Source organism: Camelina sativa, chromosome 5, assembly GCF_030686135.1.
Source record: "Camelina sativa cultivar CO46 ecotype springtype chromosome 5, ASM3068613v1".
NCBI lineage: Eukaryota > Viridiplantae > Streptophyta > Magnoliopsida > Brassicales > Brassicaceae > Camelina > Camelina sativa.
The window spans coordinates 39,933,573-39,953,216 of NC_141884.1; the positions used below are offsets into that span (position 1 = coordinate 39,933,573).

General features: G+C 31.9%; 1 protein-coding gene across 1 annotated transcript; it reads left to right on the forward strand.

Annotated features, from left to right (window-relative positions):
* The first annotated feature begins 9,251 nt into the window (after window positions 1–9,251).
* LOC104788348 (auxin-responsive protein SAUR36) lies at window positions 9,252–10,197 on the forward strand. The gene has a single exon (XM_010514101.3). The coding sequence runs from the start codon at window positions 9,466–9,468 to the stop codon at window positions 9,976–9,978; it is 513 nt and encodes a 170-aa protein (XP_010512403.1). The 5' UTR covers window positions 9,252–9,465; the 3' UTR covers window positions 9,979–10,197.
* The last annotated feature ends 9,447 nt before the right edge of the window (window positions 10,198–19,644 follow it).

Here is a 19,644-nt window from a genome sequence, read left to right on the forward strand (position 1 = left end):
AACCTAGAAGATATCAAATATTATATACTTAATATTATGCAAAACTATAAAATAAACTTAAAATATAAATTATTTCTAGATTTAAAACAATTAAATATTTTAAATAATCAATATATGTAAATGTTATTATTTTGAATTTACAAAGTTAAATACTATTTTGTAAAATTGAATCCATATTTTTCCCTTTTTTGTATTTTTGTTATTGTATATTTGGTTAATTTTGGTTATATTCGGTTAGTTTTGGTTATATTTGGTTTATTTGGTTAATGTTAATATAATTTATGTTAGTTATGGTTATTTATTTAAATAACCAAACCGAAACCGAACCGAAAGAAACCGAACCGAACCGAACCGAAATTTCAAAAATATCCAAATGGTTACTATATTACTATATCCAAAATAACCGAAACCGAATACAACCGAACCGAAATCGAATGGTTAACCGAATGCCCAGGCCTACTTCGAGCCTTCGACGTACCTTCAAATATTTTGGTTGGCATGGCTGACTTGACCAAGCAGTACAACGACTAACTAGGATTTTTGTATACGAATACATATACGATCGTCGAATTATGATCACATATGAACAAATGAAATATATAGTTGTATATCATTTGGTCTATGTCTATCTTTTTTTTTCCTTTCGTTGACTATCGCTTTGTTGAAGTAAGAGGTTTTAGACCGATTTGTCAAAATTAGAATCAAGTTATCGTTGTTAGTATTCAGTTCACCGCAACTTTAGGAACCGACTAAATGTAATTAGAACAAACGATTTATATATCTTTTGCTTTATGTGAGGGCAAATTAAGCTTTAAACGTTAACGACGTGTTATGAGTTCATAAACCTGGAACTTGAAATTGGCCTTCGAGGCATCGAAAAGCGTTTATTACACGTCAGGTACGATTATCCGTACAAATAAAGACAAAAAACATATATTGCCAGCTGTACGTATGCTTTAGTGCTAAGTATTTTACAATATCGCGAATCGAAATTTTCACCTTTAATAACCACTATACATCTTTTGTTTTTTTTAGGTCTCAACAGCCGTCTTGATTTTTTATTACTATTCTTAGTTTAGTATTTGAATATCATTTGAATACGACAAATCTATAATGCAATCTTAGAAAAGGAAAATCAAACCCTTTTGTTTTTTACCTTACGTCAAACGACGCACTAATTATAATAATAAATTGAAATTTAACTTCTGTACGTATATTTTAGTATATTTATGTGATCTTTACCTATGTAATAAATGTCAAATGTGCTACACATTAGTTACATACAAGTATGTTTGTTTGCAAGAATACTACATGTAAGATCGATCCATATTTCAAGTTTCAAAAAAAGAAAGAAATAATGTGTTATACATGTTCCAAAAAATATATGCACCAAGACAAAAAAGACATCAGGGTTGAATCAAAGAGCCACTTCTTCCTCTTGGTGTAAACTATGAATCTATGGATATATGGTTTAGGAGTTACAATTTTGTCAATAGTTTAAACTTTGAAGAATTGCAGCACTGATAGAGATACTTGTTAATATTGTAGAAAATTTCATGAAAGTTTGTCCCTAAAAAACATTTTTTTGAAGAAGATTGGAGTTTTGTTCACTATCAAATAGAAGATAATTGAATAAAATTGTAAAATATTGGTTTAGCAAAATACAGAGACAAAGAAGAAGGGGTTTTAATATTCTAATATTTAGAAGTTATCAAAAAAAAAATTAAATGAAATTCTTATAAAAAAAATCTAGAGTTATATTCAAGAAATTGAAAAGCTAACATGAAATGAAGATGTCTATCTTAATTATATATATTAAAGAGTTAACCAAGCTGCAATCTTGATAAATTAAAATGTTAGTATTTCATAATACTAAAAAACTCTTTGTTACAAAATATATATTTATCCTTAGATGAAGCTTTCATTTCGAATATTTTTTTAGAAGTTTTAGACAAGAATTGTAAAATGTTTAATCTCTCAAAACAAAGTTGTCCATCCATGTATCTAATAATTCAATGACAAAATGAAAAAACCTATTTGAAGTATTAAAAAATATCAAAATCAAAATTATATTTTTCAAGATTTCTACAATTAAAAAATAGATAAACTCTACATAAACAAACCAAATTAGAAGCAAAATTGTTTAAAAGACGGTAAGCTATAAGCCCGTGCAAAGGGACACAAATCCACAAATCTAAACACAAAGGGACACAAATCCACAAATCCATAAAATTCACAAACACAAATCAACAAATCCAATTTGAACTAATACACTTATACTCACCCTCGTCGAGTCTCAGAGAAGAAGACGACGAAAATGATTTTTACCTCAAGTCATCTCAAGTCTTTGCAAATTCTTCTGTATAGACTAATGATGCGTTTCCATAAAAAACAGAGGCTGGCGAAGAGGATAATGCCAACTATGATGAGGAGGATGATGTAAAAGATCCCAGGAGAAACGTGATCTTTTACATCCGGCCCGTCGTATAATCCCATAAATCTACACAAACAAACAGAAACATAATTAGTTGAAAACAAAAAAAGAATGAAAATGAAAATGATAAAACAAAAAAAGTAACATTCTTACCTTCTTCTTTTTCTACGTCTCTCTCTCTTTCTCCTCTGTTCGTCTCTCTCTCTTTCTCTTTCTTTTACATTTAAAGCAAATATTACTATGTTTTGCTATGATTCTGCTTTTGTTTTGCTATGATTCTGCTTTTGTTTTGCTACAATGGTTTTGTTTTTTTTTCCTAATATTGTCCTCTAAATATAGTTCTTCTAGTAATAATAAAATCAGCACACAACACAACGACTAAATTTTATTTTATTTAAATTATCCAACAGCTGCTTAATTCTTTGCCACATACCCAATCTCTCTTCCCGCTCGTGCAGCAATCTGCGGTATCACCGGTGGATAGAGCTCTGGTGACTTCACAAAACAAAGATCTGGATAGTTAGAAAATTTTTCTAGCCATGTTTAGAAAAGGAGCCTCCTAGTTGTAGTTGGCAAGTGCAGAAACCTCGAAATAATCAATGCGCCCCAGTTTGATAATAGGCCTCTTGACTGTTTCTCCTAAGTCGACTTTGTTCCCACACAAAGTCATAGGAGGAAACTTTGTTTTATAATGCTTGGGAAACTCTTTGATTCAAAGGTCATGAACAGAAGAGAGTGAGTCCATTGTTGAAATGTCAAACAAGACTATGAAACCATCAAGCCGTGTTCTCCAAACAAAACAAAATAAAGTTATAAATTTGGTATGGACGTTATTACAACAAAATAAAGAAAGAGAAGGAGAAAGAGGAGGGAGTACTTACAAGAAGGTATAAGCTGAACCAGATTCATATCCTGTTAACTCGTAGCAGAGATGGAAGTCTTTCACGAAGGTGGAAGTCTTTCACGAGTAACACAGAAAAACCTAATCTATTTCTCTTATTTTTTTTTTTTGTGATATTAAATTATTAATTAGTACAATTTTGGAAGCAATAAAATTTTCACTTTCCCGGTTACCATACAATAGCGTTTTAATTTTAATCTATGCTATTGAAGAACCAAAAACTAGGCGCCATTACACAATATTTTAGCGGTTATCCTACCATAGCATTTAACATTTTAAAAACGTTATGTAAACTTTTTTGAAAGTCAACTATAGCATAGACATAAGAAACGCTAGACTATATTGTTATTAATACTCTCATTTCTTGTAATGGATCCAATAATCAGTTTATGAACACCATCAACCCCAATAACGCGGCTCATAAACGTTGTTTTTCCTGAGCTCTTTGCGCCGACAACGCCGATGTTGTACACTATGGTGTTATCTGAATCAGCCTAAACAGAAAGAAGATGGAAAGAAGAATTAGAAGATCTGATACAGTGAATCAACAAACCCTAAATTAATAAACCCTAGGTATTTGAAAAAGAGAGTCACACTACACTAATCTAAACCCTATAAACAACATTAGATGAAGAAGAAGAAGAAAAAAGAATTTCACCATGATTACGGATGGATTCTGTGAGAGAAGCGGTAGCTATGGGGAAGACTGGGGGAGAAGGGTTGATAGGTTTTTATAGAAAGAAAAATGAAAAGTAAAATTGGAAGAAGGGTTGATAGGTTTCAACTAATATTGTTATCACCGTTGGATTGTTGTTTTCTTCCAATTTAGATCTACTTTCTCCCACCGTTTGATCTTCTTTATTAATGTATTTTTTTCTTCCTTTTTCGGTCCGCTAGTTTTTAATCTATTATTAATTATAATAATAATACTCACACAGTCATATTATATAAAGTTTAGTTTTCAAAGTTAGTAATTCATATAATCGCGATATGTGTCAAGTATTTCGATAATATTTTGATATATGTGAAAAGAAATTTTATTTAATAATTATAGGAAAAAATAAAAAATCCTAAAAATAAAAGGAGGACAGTTAATATTTTTTGAAATTATATAAAACCAAAAGTAATCTATTATATCATTGACTATAATAGAAAAATTATCTATTAAATTACTAATTTCAATAGGAAAATATGTGCAATTAATAAAGAAAATATTTGCAATTTAGTTACAATTATGATTTATTATAATTATATAGTAAACAGAAATTTATAATAAAAGTGATTAAAGTATAACAAGTTTAATGCCCTAAAATTAGTGGTTAGCATAATATAAGAAAATTAAGATAATCAAAATAAAAAATTAATGTAATTTTCTTTAAGTCTTATAATGAGTGAATGATTTGATAGTAAAACTGATCATATGTAAGACATAAAAGTAAAACTAATCTATCATTATATATGTGTTAGATAAAATGATTACATGAAATTTCTTAATGAGAAATGATTAATTATAACAAGACTGTCATAATGTAAATGTGACAATAGCGAAAACTACATAAGCTTTAACACACACCATGGTTTCTCCTAAGTCTACTTTGTTCCCACACAAAGCTGTGGTGTTATCTGAATCAGCCTAAACAAGAAAGAAAGAAGATGGAAAGAAGAGTTAGAAGATCTGATACAGTGAATCAACAAACCCTAGATTAATAAATCCTAGGTATTTGAAAAAGAGAGTCACACTACACTAATCTAAACCCTATAAAAACATTAGATGAAGAAGAAGAGGAAGAAGAGGAAGAAAAGAGAATTTCACAATGACTATAGATGGATTATGTGAGAGATAGCGGCAACTATGACTGGGGGAGAAGGGTTGATAGGTTTTCTAGTCAACAGTGGTCAACGCCGGATTCCGGCCAACAAAGCACCGGAATTGAATGTTTACGGTGTTATTCACGCAACCTATGTTTATTTATGCATGTTCTTATGTTATGAAATCAGTTCATGTAGTTAACAAGACATTTATATTATTACAGGCCATGTGTTGGTGTATATTTGATGTAGGTGATAATTATATTTCCATTTTCTTATTTTCCCACAAATTTTCGTAATTTTTGTATTTAACAAAAAAAAAAAATTACTTAAATTTGGACTTGTATTCTCCTCGTACTACCCCCTACATTCATAGTAAGACTTTATTAACTTTTACAGTTTTGCTATGGTGATTTTTTACTTTGTTTCGATTGCAATAATTTAAATTGTTTCTCTTCCTAGGAGTAAGTTGTAACAGATTGATTATCAAAATATAAAGTCTCTAATTTAAGTGTTTTTATCTATTACCTTATCTATTTGATCAAATTTCACATTAACCTGTTATCCTGGGATTTGTTTTGCTGTTTTCGTGTTTCCGAGCAGCACTACGTGCCGGTTTATTCGTCGAATTGATTAAGCCCATGCGCGGCTAACTAACTAACTTGAGACTGGATCACCGTATATATAGTTATGGGCCGATTACTCTTGCAGTATATATATAGTTGTTGGGCTTTATTAAGCCTTAGTTTCTCACCATTTAAATGGAAAAGTAATGCACGTGCGTGTTGACGTCCACGTGACATTCATAAAAACATTCCTTCGAGGCTTCGACGTACCTTCAAAAAAAATTTGGTTGGCATGGCTGACTTGACCAAGCAGTAGCACAAGTCGGTACGATGTCATTTTTACGTACAACGACTAACTAGGTTTTTGTATACGATCGTCGACTTATGATCACATACGACAAATTAATAAATAGATTATTTATTCTATCTTTTTTTTTTTTCTCTTCCGTTGACTATCTATTTGTTGAACTAAGAGGCTTTAGACCGATTTGTCAAAATTAGAATCAAGTTATCGTCGCAAATTTAGGAACCGACTAAAATATGTATTTAGAAGAAACGATTATATACCTTTTGCTTTATGTGAGGGCAAATTAAGCTTTAAACGTTAACGACGTGTTATTGTTAAATCCTGCGCAAACCTCTTGAACTTGAAATTATATTGGCCTTCGAGGTAGCGAAAAGCGTTTATTACACGTCAGGTACGATTATCCGTACAAATAAAGACAAAAACATATATTGCCAGCTGTGCATATGCTTTAGTGCTAAGTATTTTACAATATCGCTAATCGAAATTTTCACCTTTAACACCCACTACTATACATCTTTCTTTTTAGGTCTCAAACAGCCGTATTGATTTTTTATTACTATTCTTACTTTAGTATTTGAATATCAGCAGTATACGACAAATTTATAATGCAATCTTACAAGAGAAAAATCAAACCCTTTTGTTTTTACTTACATCAAACGAAGCATTAATTTTAAATAATAAACTGAAAATTAACTTCTGTACGTATATTTTAGTATATTTACGTGATCTTTACCTATGTAATAAATGTCAAATGTGCTACACATTAGTTACATACAAGTATGTTTGTTTGCAAGAATACTACATATAAGAATATCGATCCATATTTCGAGTTTCAAAAAAAAAAAAAATGTGTTATACAGAGTCGCCACTATTAAATGTTTAGTATACCAAAAGTAGGTAATGAATTGATCCGTATACTGATAAGAAAATGTGATAAGCCAACTAAAAACGTAATCCCCAGCAATGCTTAATAAAATGAAATCAAAATATGGTATAATTATTTAATTTGAGTTTGACTTCCTAGCTATATTTATTTTGCAACCTCCTACTAGTGGATTTTTCGCTCTATTTTAATTAGATTGGTAACACATCCTTCCCATCAGTCGGCGACCAGCAAAATGAAAATTCTATGTTTTTTTGTCAACGAATTGATATGTTTTTATTTTAAAATTTCTATTCATAGACATAATTAAAATGTAACATGAAGTAATAAGCGTTATTATGCGTGACTTTTTCTTGCGTCTCTGTCTTGATTTCTTTCGACGTTGAGTTCTTCCTTATAAAGAAAATTACAAAATTTTGGTCTTACATGAAAGGTTGAAATTGAAAGCATTAATCGAAAGTCATCGCATGGCATTGTTCGATGTTTGAGGAAACGCATAGTTGACAATATTGTACATGCATAGACGATATAATTATTTAACTAGTTTGCTACTTGTGAGAAAAACAAATTATATTATAATTGGAATGCACACTACTCAAAATATTATTTTTATTACTCTATTCTTTTTTATATTCTGTTAAATCGGAAGTTTATGAGCAATTGATAAATCAAATGATAAAAATATTGTTAGCCAGACAAAATAATAAATGATACCAATAGTTAAAATGTTAAGAAATAATATTAAAAATATAGTGGTAGAAATAAATATACTAATTTTGGTATTGCTAACTCTTAACATTTTTTTTGTGATTGATCATAAGTTCATAACTACTAAATTAGTAAAGTTTGCTAGTATACACGTTACCAATCCAAGCTTATAGTATTTTACTCCAAATGATTTTATCTCAATTCTATAACATTTGTTTAATTTCTTTCGTTAAAAATGTATTAGACCGAAGTTAAATTCAATTAGTAATAACATGACAACATTTATATAAACCTGAAGACTACGTATATATAATTGTTTATTTCTTAAATTTTTATTTACATGTATTTATCTAGTAGCATAACATTTCTTATTTCATTCATTCATTTAAATAAATTAATTAATAAAACATTTACCATGCATAGAGATGTTTAAATAATTTGGACATGCATAAGTGAGTCAAATGAGACCCACACAAGTGACACGTTCGTGTACGTAATGGACTTGTACGGAGTCATGGATCGATGAATAATAGTTTGATTATTTATACTATTATAAAAGTATCATTTTCACAATGGGAAAGAACACAATCGTATTCTCTCACACGCAAACCATTTCGTTGGAACAAAACTACACATATACACTAATACACATATAAATATAATGGAAATATATATCAAATATCTATAGTTTGTATGTATCTATCATGTATGCATATATATTACTAATATGCCAATAATTATCTCCGAAAGATGATAAACAAAACAAACATTACTTGAATCTTTGATTAGGAAAATTAAAAATTATAAAACTTTGGCGCCATCCCATCGTTATACACAGACGAATCTACTGGATCAAGCTCACATCTATTAGTAACTATAATCGTCTTTTAGTATAAAAACAACAGAAATATATAAATGAATACTCCAAAAAAACTTTTGTCTCGTTAGATTAACACATGCAAGTTGGTCTTAAACAAAATCAAATTAAGAGCTGAAACTCAGATCTGTCTACACTTATTATCTTGTCTGCATATGATGAATTAATCTATAGGGACATACCGTACACAATCTATTTTTTAAAAAAGAAACTTTTATTGTGCAACATAACGTGCAAGCTAAAATTGATCAAATGACAACAACAAAATAGTACTTGAGAAGATGTTCTTTTGATATATATCGTGTGTAGTGTTATAATCTAAGTTACGGTTACCGAATCGGGTCAGAAAATGTTTGCCACGTTGGTATCACACGTGTGATTGCATCATAATTGCTATATCATCAAACAAAGTTTGAACCTTCGGTGACTCATCCTCTTCTCTGCATCTATCTACTATACATTAAACAAACTTTGTTACTCGATTAAATATATCAGTTATAAGATTTTTATTGCCAAGTAGAAAATGCTTAAGAAATTGTGGTTAATTAATGCCTAAAACATAAAGTCGTTTAATTAATGAGTGGGGGAGTTAATTAATAAATGAAGAATTCTCTAGGTGAGAAAAAAGCAAAAAGGGGGAAGTTTCATTTTTCTAAAATCTAATCCAACGGTTGAGATGCTTTCTTCCCATCTAACCGTTCATTGAGCTGACTCAGTCTCTCTCTTATTGGCTTCTTTCTCTATTTAAACTTCCTCTGTCTCTTACTCTGCTCTTCCTCTTTAGCCGTTTACACAGCCACATAATCCTCAAAACTCTCATTTTTATCTTCCCTTTCTCTAATCTTCTTCGCTTATTTATCTAATTCAATCTATCAAACAAAAACAGAGCTTTGAAACTCCTAAAGTTTGTTTCTTTTGCTCTCAAAAACAGAGGAAAACAGAGACAAAATAATTAGCTCTGTTTCTTTGTTTTGTCAACGATGAGGAGGTTGAGAGGAATCAAGATTAGAAGACCGATTCAAGGAATCTCAAGATGGATCCTCAAGAGAATTCGGATCCGTCGTTCGAGATACATCCGGTTAAGTCCGAACCGACCGGTTTGTAAGCCGAGAGCCATCACAAAGCTCATAAGCTGGGGTCGAAGTCTCACATCACACAGCGCTAGGTTTCTTGGCTCTAAATGCTCAAGTTTGGGGTACATACCAATTGGTCAGGAACCCATCCGAGAAAAACCCGACCCGGTTCCGAAAGGTCACTCGGCGGTTTACGTCGGTAAAAAAGACGGAGACTTTCAGAGGGTTTTGGTGCCTATCGTTTACTTCAACCATCCTCTGTTCGGTGAGCTTCTCAGAGAGGCTGAAGAAGAATTTGGGTTTTGTCAAGAAGGTGGAATCACTATCCCTTGCCCTTATTCGGATTTTAAACGGGTCCAGACCCGAATTGAATCCGGGTCGGGTTTCTGTAGACTTCCTTGGAGCCGTCGCCGGCAATAACGACGGTGGAATAAGATGATGATGATGATAAAAGTTATTTAACTCTTTTTACTAGTTATTATTACCTTTTGTGACCTTTTTTTAACTTTTGTCACGTTCTTTTTGTTACCCTTTTGTTAGATATGCATTATGTATATGTGAAAGTGAGATTTTTTTCTAAGTTTGAAATTTAGGCGATAATGTAAATTAATCTAGAGAATTTTTTTTCCTTTTGCATGATTGCTTTTGGTATGATTATGATTATGAATTTTCTGATTAGGATACTGATTTAAAAGGTGAATTATGAAAATGATAAAAACCCAAAGAAAAAAAGTTTAACACGATTCTATTCATTTGTGGACCTTACACAAGATTTGTTATCAATCACAATAATGCATCATTGTTAATTCCACTAATTCTACTACATGTATTGGGAAATTTTACTAAATTATTGAGAGTTTTGTTTAGATAAGTATTTTTTCAATAAGAAAGAAAGAAGTGCATAAGAGTACTAATACATGCGAAAATGATAGCCTTTCAATTTGATTTGCCTAAGGAATCACCTTGACGAGAAAAATGGTTATATCGCTATTTTTTTTTTCCAATCTATGATTAGGTTTAGGTGATTACTATTTAATTTAGTTTCGTGTAAGTATTGAACTGGTGAATACATGGTTGGAAAAAATTATGGGGAAAAATACTGCCAAAAGGAGATATTCTAGCATTGAAGTGTTCGTCGCCATTAGAGTCCCTTTCGATATCTCGATATGTAGTGATGACTTTTAGTGGAGAATCCACAAAAAAAAAATCAATTATTTTTATGGCAAAGCTAAAAATATATATATTTAATGCATAAATATACGTAGAAAAAAGCACATTCATATGTTATATTAGTTTAATTTAGCAAATAACAACTAAATATGGAGTTCGCTCAACTAGAATAGTCACGCGTGGCTACAAGCCTAGGAAAAACGGCTTTTACATACCTGGACAATTTCAGTATGTTCGATTCATACATCGGACTATTGACTATGCGGAAACATACATTGATTTTAAAAAATTTAAAACTCATATCCAGACTTTAAAAAATTTTGAATTTTATACCCAAACTTAGGATTTTGTGCTATAATATACAAAAACGTGATTAATTTAGTAACTCTGTTTATATCACCGTTAGACTAATCTGACGTGGAATCCACGTGTACATCAAACGACGTCGTTTTAATAGTTAGTTCGAATAAAAATTAAAAATAATGTAACATGCCAGGCTCGAACAAGTAACGTCTAACATTCCATCAACTTTTCTATAACCACTCAGACACACGTATCTTTAGCTGTTCAATGAACAAATATTTAATATATCCACTCTGCTCTCTCTTTCTCTAAAATCAATCAAAAGCTTCATTGTTTCCTCCGATAATTTTTTTTCGATCTGGCTAAAATTAGATCGGAATTGAATATATATCCACCCGATTTGTACAAGAATTGATTCGAGATCTGCTGTGATGTTTAGGTAGACCAAAACCCAATAACTGAATTGATCATTTGAGTAAAAACACTAATTTTGTGATTTGTGATTTACAGCTTTTGAAGATGGGAGATGAAACAGTTGAAATTACGCTACAGAGCGCGTTGAACCTCTTATCTTCTCACTAACCATAACGAAATCCAAAACAAGTGCAGAGAAGATCTTCCAAACGCTAAACATTTACCATACCATCTTACACCTTAATTCCCAAAATCGATCAGATCTTCAGGTACAATTCTACGGCTTGTCTTCTTGCTTTGATTAAAGAAGAGCGAGTGAAGAAGAAGATATATTAAAGCTTGGTTCATTAAACCGTAATAAATCTATATGTCCGAGTGGTAAATGATATGGTAGGTGGGATTTAGACTTCATGGGTTCGAGGCTAACTTGCAAAAATCTTTTTTTTATTCGACAAAAACGACGTCGTTTTGATATTCTCTGCATATGTGGATTCCACGTCAGATTGCCTAACGGCGATATTAACAGAGTTATTAATTAATCACGTTTTTGTATATTGTAGCACAAAATCATAAGTTGGGGTATGAAATTCAAAATTTTTAAAATCAGTGTATGTTTTCGCATAGTCAATAGTCCGATGTATGAATCGAACATATTGGAATTGTCCAGGTAAAAGCTGTTTTTCCTACAAGCCTACAACGTTAACATCGACTTTCTTTTACAATTTGATTTGTAATTTGACTAATGATTGTGTCCAATTTATCGGAATAATGATTAGCAACAAAGTTAGTATATACAAATCTTAAGGTAGTCTAATAACATCGACACATAAAATAAAAATATAGTTTGAGAGATTTTAGTTTAGTACGACTTCTATTTTACACTAGCATGGAACAAAAAACGAGTATTGTCACGTGTTCTTTGTATGAAAATACGTATTGTTCACGTTGGATCAAGAAATGGACCCATTTTGCTTGTTAAGCGAACAATATTACACTTTGTTTTTCAATTTTTTTTTTTTTAAATTAATATATATGAAACCTTTTGAAAAGTTATTTGATATATTAAAGTATCCCTGATATTGTTTTTATTTTCAGTTATACATATATGTGTTCAAGTTGGTTCATAGATATAGGTCCAATTTCGATCGAGTTGAAATTAATATGGATAAGTAGTGGCTGTAACCATCAATGATTGATCTTCTCCAAAGCCCAAAGGCATATATACCAACTTGAGAACACAAGGTTAGACCTTCGACCTATTAAAAAATGAAAACTAGTCCATTTTTGACTTTTATAACCGAACTCAACCAAACCGGATAAATTTATCATTAGACAATTGTTAATCCTGTTAAAGTAAAATATAAATAGATTTGGGAGGGTATTAATCTGTTAAATTTAATCCTGTGGACGAAAAAAAACAGTTTGATATAAATCTGCTTAAACGTGTATTTTAACTCAAATCCTTATTTAATTATAACTAGGTTTTGAATCCACGCTACGCGTGAGGTTATTTGATATATTTTGGTGAAAATTATATATGATTAATGATAATTATGAAATATTATTTTATAGAAAAATTTAAATTACTATTAAGGCCAAACTTTTATTTCCAATACACCAAAATTTTTAAAAATATAAAAATCAGTTGTGCTAAAAAATCAAATCTGATCAAAGGAATCATGGATTTAACTGGACGTCCAGAAGAAGCGGATCGGACATTCGAACTGGTGACCTTGCAAATACTAAACCATTTTTTTTTGAATCATGAATTAATCTTGTTTTCTCATATTTAATTGACAGCCACCATCTATATTTTCGTGTGTTTTTTTCCATTGTATTTTTTACTTTTCATATACTTTCTCGTCATTTTTATTGTCAAATTTTCATGATAATTATCATTATTACTTTTACCGTCTGATTCTTCGTTATACTCTTCTTCTTCCTCATTTGATTTATCACATTCTTCCACTTAATAACTTGTTAACCCATCAAACTCCAAGACCAAAATCATTGCCTATTTTCTCATAAAATTTTATGGATCAACATAATCACCATATGCACTCAATTATTGATAATTTCACCTATATACTTACTCGGTTTTAGATCCACATGTATTGAAACTTCTTGAACCAAACTCTTAATACTATAAAATTGCAAATTACTTGCAGAGAAAGTAATATGAACATATAGCTAATAAAAAGTATGTTCATCATCGATCCTTTTTTTCTTTAAACGTCAAAAATTAACTCAAACAACATCAAATCAAGGGGTCTTGCAACGTCAATCCTTCAAGCTTGATGCTCATTCGTAGTAGTAAGCATATTAGTCTTATTGATAGTGGTTCTCAGACATTGTCTAAAAATTTTATAGCCAATGTGGGACATTGTCTAAAAATTTTATAGCCAATGTGGGACGTTGTACATACACTTATTTATAATATAATATAAAAATTTTACATAATTTCAAAAATGTTAAATATTGAGATATCTGATTTCGATTGGTCGATTTAAAAATTTTAATATAGAAAATCCTGTAAATTTTGATAATGTTAGTCAGTGACATGTTGAATCCCGATAGGTTGTTTAAAATCCTATGTGGACACCGTAGGGAGCTTATAGCTCCAACTTTTATTAGTATAGATAATTATAATATTTTAAACTTTTAAAATTTTAAAATTTGGAGGCTTGGTAAATCAAGCTTCTTGCTCATTCATAGTTGAAAGCATATTAGTCTTATTTATAATGGTTCTCAGCCATTGTCTAAACATTTTCTAGCCGATGTGAGATGTTGTACATTCACTTATTTATAAGTATTTTGATATAGAAATTTTACATAATTTCAAAAATATTAAATATTGAGATGTCTGATCCCGATTGGTTATTAAAAAAAATCTGAATCTATACTAATAAAAAGTAGAAGCTATAAGCTTCTAAGGCTGTCCACCTAGGATTTAAAACCTCCAATTGTAATAAGACATGTCACTCATTAACATTTTTTAAAAATTTCCAGAATTTTCTATATTAAGAATTATTTTAAAACAACCTATCAGGATTTGACATGTCATTCATTAACATTTTTTTAAAATTCCAGAATTTTTTAGAAAAAGGAAAATCTATACTAATAAAAAGTTGGAGCTATAAGCTCCTTAAGGCGTCCACATGAGATTTAAAACAACTAATAGGGATTAGACATATCATTAATTAACATTTTTTTAAATTTCCAGGATTTTGTATTTTCAGATTTTTTTAATAACCAATCAGGATCAAACATCTCAATCTAAATTTTAGAAATTATGTAAAATTTCTATATAAAAATACTTATAGATAAGTGTTTATAAATAAGTGAATGTACAACGTCCCATACGGGCTAGAAATTTTTTAGACAATGGCTGAGAACCATTATAAATAAGACTAATATGGTTTCAACTATGAATGAGCAGGAAGCTTGATTTACCAAGCGTTCAAATTTTAAAATTTTAAAAGTTTAAAAATTATAATTATTCAGATTTTTTTAATAACCAATCAGGATCAGACATCTCAATATTTAACATTTTTAAAATTATGTAAAATTTCTGTATAAAAATACTTATAAATAAGTGAATGTACAACGTCCCACATGGCTAGAAATTTTTTAGACAATGGCTGAGAACCATTATAAATAAGACTAATATGCTTACAACTATGAATGAACAGGAAACTTGATTTATAAGGCGTCCAAATTTTAAAATTTTAAAAGTTTAAGATATTTTAATTATCTATACTAATAAAAATTGGAGCTATAAGCTCCTTACGGCGTCCACATAAGATTTTAAACAACCTATCGGGATTTGACATGTCACTGATTAACATTCTCAAAATTTACAGGATTTTCTATATTATAATTTTTAAAACGACCAATCAAAATCAGATATCTTAATATTTAACATTTTTGAAATTCTGTAAAATTTTTATATTAAAAAACTTATAAATAAGTGTATGTACAACCAACGAAGCCGTTTCGTTTTGATAAACGACTCTCTAACATCGACAACTTTGCTCAAAGTGTAGCAGAAGGCTGGAATATATGCAAACAACAGAATCACTACTCGATCTGTGATCAGATAAATGCCTGTCGAAGACTGATGGCCAAAAAGAAACATTCTACTAACCTGAACTCTGCTAAACGCATTGAGTTCTATCAAAGAGAGCTCAATAGGGCTATGGAGAGTACTAACAGATCATTACGTCGACACATACCTCGCTTACAAGATGAACTAAACAAAGCATATAGAGATGAGGAATATTATTGGCAAACAAAAAGCAGAAACAAATGGTTACATTGTGGAGACCGTAATACACAATTTTTCCATGCCAGCACAAAAACCAGATATACGAAGAATCTTATATCTTCCATTAAAGATGCAGAAGACAATGAATATAATGGAGCGATGAGTATTGGAGATCATGCTCAAGATTATTTTTCAACGATGTACACTTCAAGTAGGATTCCGGTATCCCCAATAGACTTTGCAGACTTCCCCTCCACGGTCACACCGGCCATTAACGAAGAACTGACAAAGGAGTTTACTGGAGACGAAATATATCAAGCACTTTCTTATATTGGTGATGATAAGGCTCCTGGTCCAGGTGGCCTAACAACAAGATTCTACAAGGAGTACTGGGAGATAATTGGTCCTGATGTTGTAAAAGAGGTGAAAGATTTCTTTGAGACTTCTTACATGAAATCTGACATCAATCATACAAACATTTGCCTTATACCAAAAATAACAAAACCAATTACACTCTCGGATTTTAGACCTATTGCACTCTGCAATGTTTTGTACAAAATTATCTCCAGGTGCTTAGTTAACCGCCTTAAACAACATTTGGATAGCATTGTCTCTGATACTCAAGCTGCCTTCATCCCTGGAAGATTAGTTACTGATAACATTCTTATAGCTCATGAGGTCATGCATTCTTTAAAAGTTAGAAAGAGGGTTTCTACAAATTATATGGCTATAAAAACTGATGTCACTAAAGCTTATGACAGAGTTGAATGGGATTTCCTAGAAACTACTATGCAATTATTTGGTTTCTCCAAAAAGTGGATACAATGGATAATGGCATCTGTTCGTTCAGTAAACTATTCTATACTTATTAATGGTTCACCTCATGGTATGATAGTCCCTGAAAGAGGGATTAGACAGGGAGATCCCTTATCTCCCTATCTCTTCATACTATGTGCAGATATTATGAGCCATTTAATCAAAATGAGAGTAAGTGATGGTGATATCAGAGGAGTGCGCATTGGCAATGGGGTTCCAGCCATTACTCATCTCCAATTTGCTGATGACTCAATATATTTCTGTCAAGCAAATGCAAGAAACTGTAAGGCAATCAAAGAAGCTTTTGAAGTTTATGAATACTACTCAGGTCAAAAGATTAATACTACCAAATCTTTAATCACTTTTGGATCACGAGTACCGGGACAATTACAAAACAGACTAAAGGCCATATTACAAATTCCTAATCATGGTGGTGGAGGTAAATACCTTGGCTTGCCAGAACAGTTTGGGAGAAAGAAGTGTGAAATGTTTCGATACATCATCGATAAAGTTAAAGAGAGAACATCATCTTGGCGAGGTAGATTTTTATCCCCTGCTGGTAAAGAAATATTGATCAAATCCGTTGCAATGGCAATGCCCGTTTTCTCGATGTCTTGTTTCAAAATTCCATTGGGAGTCCTTTCTGAAATCGAAAGTATTTTACAAAAGTTTTGGTGGGAAAAAGGGAATCAGGATAGAGGTATTCCTTGGGTATCTTGGGAACGATTACAATATTCAAAAAAAGAAGGAGGCATTGGATTCAAGGATTTAGAGAACTTCAACAATGCTTTACTTGCTAAACAAGCATGGCGGTTAATACAACATCCTAATTCACTCTTTGCCAGAGTATTCAAAAGCAGATATTGTCGTGATGATTGTATTTTAGACGCAAAACAGAGAGCAAATCAATCATATGGTTGGGCGTCGATTCTAGAGGGGTTCAAACTAATTAAACAAGGGTATCGATATATAGTGGGCGATGGAAGAAGCATTCGTGTAAATAAGGATAATGTAATAGCAGATCATCCTCCTAGACCGGTTACAAACTCATGTACAGAAGAAATTTCTCATATCAGTAATTTAATCAGCTCTCATAATGGATATCGTCACTGGGATAACACAAAGATCAGGGAAAATATAGTTGAAGACGACCAAGAAAAATTACAAACATCTATCTCTCAAGAACAACGATTCCAGATAAAATAATTTGGCATTACAATAAAACAGGGGACTACGAGTCCGATCTGGATACTGGTTATCAAGACACAACCCTCATTATCCCCTTCATATGCCTCCTATTCCTCATGGTTCGGTTCATCTAAAGCAAAAAATTTGGAAATTAAACATTCTTCCAAAATTAAAACATTTCATGTGGCGCATTCTATCAAGGTCACTACCTTCTCTAACAAGACTTAGTTCGCGGAGAATGAACATTGATCCTGTTTGTCCGAGATGTTTTCAGGAGGATGAGACTATCGAACATATTCTTTTCCAATGCCCTTATGCAGAATCTATATGGCTATTATCTGGTTTACCGACTACTCTTTGTTTTACCAATTATGCAAACTCTGAATTATTCATTGAAGCGTTGTTTGAGTACTGTAATGATACTAACAGCTCTTGGTTTGATGCTTGCCAGCCCTTTTGGCTTCTTTGGCATATTTGGAAGAGTAGAAATAGTTTTATTTTCGAAGGTACTCAACAAAGTCCTAGCCAAATTGTTCAACGAGCACGGGCAGATCTTCGTGATTGGAATCGTGCTCAAATGGTGGACCCTACAACAAACAATGCATCACGGGTACAACAAGATAAAACATGGAAGCGACCCTCATCTCCATACACAAAGTGTAACTACGATGCAGCTTTTAATCCGGTTACGAATCAGGCAAAAGGAGGCTGGATTCTTCGCGATCATCAAGGTGTCTCGCAAGGTTGGGGAGCATCAATATTACATCACGCTTCTACCTCTCTCGAAGCGGAAGCTAAAGCTTTATTGGTAGCTATACAACAAACATGGATAAGGGGACTTACCAATGTTATCTTTGAAGGAGACAATGAGACTCTATCCAAAATTCTTAAAGACCATTTAACTGACATATCTATCTATGGTGTCATTCAAGACATTAAACACTGGTCTTCTTACTTTAAATCTTGCCAATTTACATTTGCTCCGAGAATTTGTAATCATACTGCCCACTGTTTAGCAAAGTTTGGTTGTACTTCCAATAGTTTTTATTCTAGTTGTTTTAATCCCCCTTCATGGTTATCAGACCAACTATGTAACGATTACCTTGATTCATCAATATAATTAATTTTTGCTGAAAAAAAAAAAGTGTATGTACAACGTCCCACATTGGCTATAAAATTTTTAGACAATGGCTGAGAACCACTATAAATAAGACTAATATGCTTCCTACTACGAATGAGCAGCAAGCTTGAAGGATTGAAGTTGCAAGACCCTTGATTTGATGTTGTTTGAATTAATTTTTTAGGTTTAAAGAAAAAGGATCGACAACGAACACACTTTTTATTAGCTATACATGTGTTCATATTACTTTCTCTGCAAGTAATTTGTAATTTTATATTATTAAGATTTTGGTTTAAGAAGTTTCAATATATTTGGATCTAAAACCGAGTAAGTATACAGATGAAAATATCAATAATTGAGTGCATGTGGTGACTATGCTGCTCCATGAAATTTTATGAGAAAATAGGCAATGATTTTGGTCTTAGAGTTTAATGGGTTAACAAGTTATTAAGTGGAAGAATGTGAGAAAGTAGATGAGGAAGAGGAAGAAGAAGAGTATAACAGTGACAACCCGTCCCGCGGACCCCACTAGCCCACTGCTAGCTGCCCCAACGGACCGTCTGTGGATCCCACTAGCCCACCGCTAGCCGGTCCAACAGACCCCAAGCTGGCCCTGCAGGGCATCGATCCTAACCCATCACTGTGGATATCCAAATCCACCAGTAGGTTATTGGTGCGCCAGGCGTTCCTCGAACCCTGGTCCCTCACCCTTTAACAACCTTCCCACAGGACAAGTTGCCACCAATTGATCTGCAGCTCAATTGGTGGCAACTTGTCCTGTGGGAAGGTTGTTAAAGGGTGAGGGACC

Excerpts from the sequence above, each read along its gene's own strand:
- LOC104788348 (XM_010514101.3), top strand. The coding sequence starts at position 9,466 with ATGAGGAGGTTGAGAGGAATCAAGATTAGAAGACCGATTCAAGGAATC.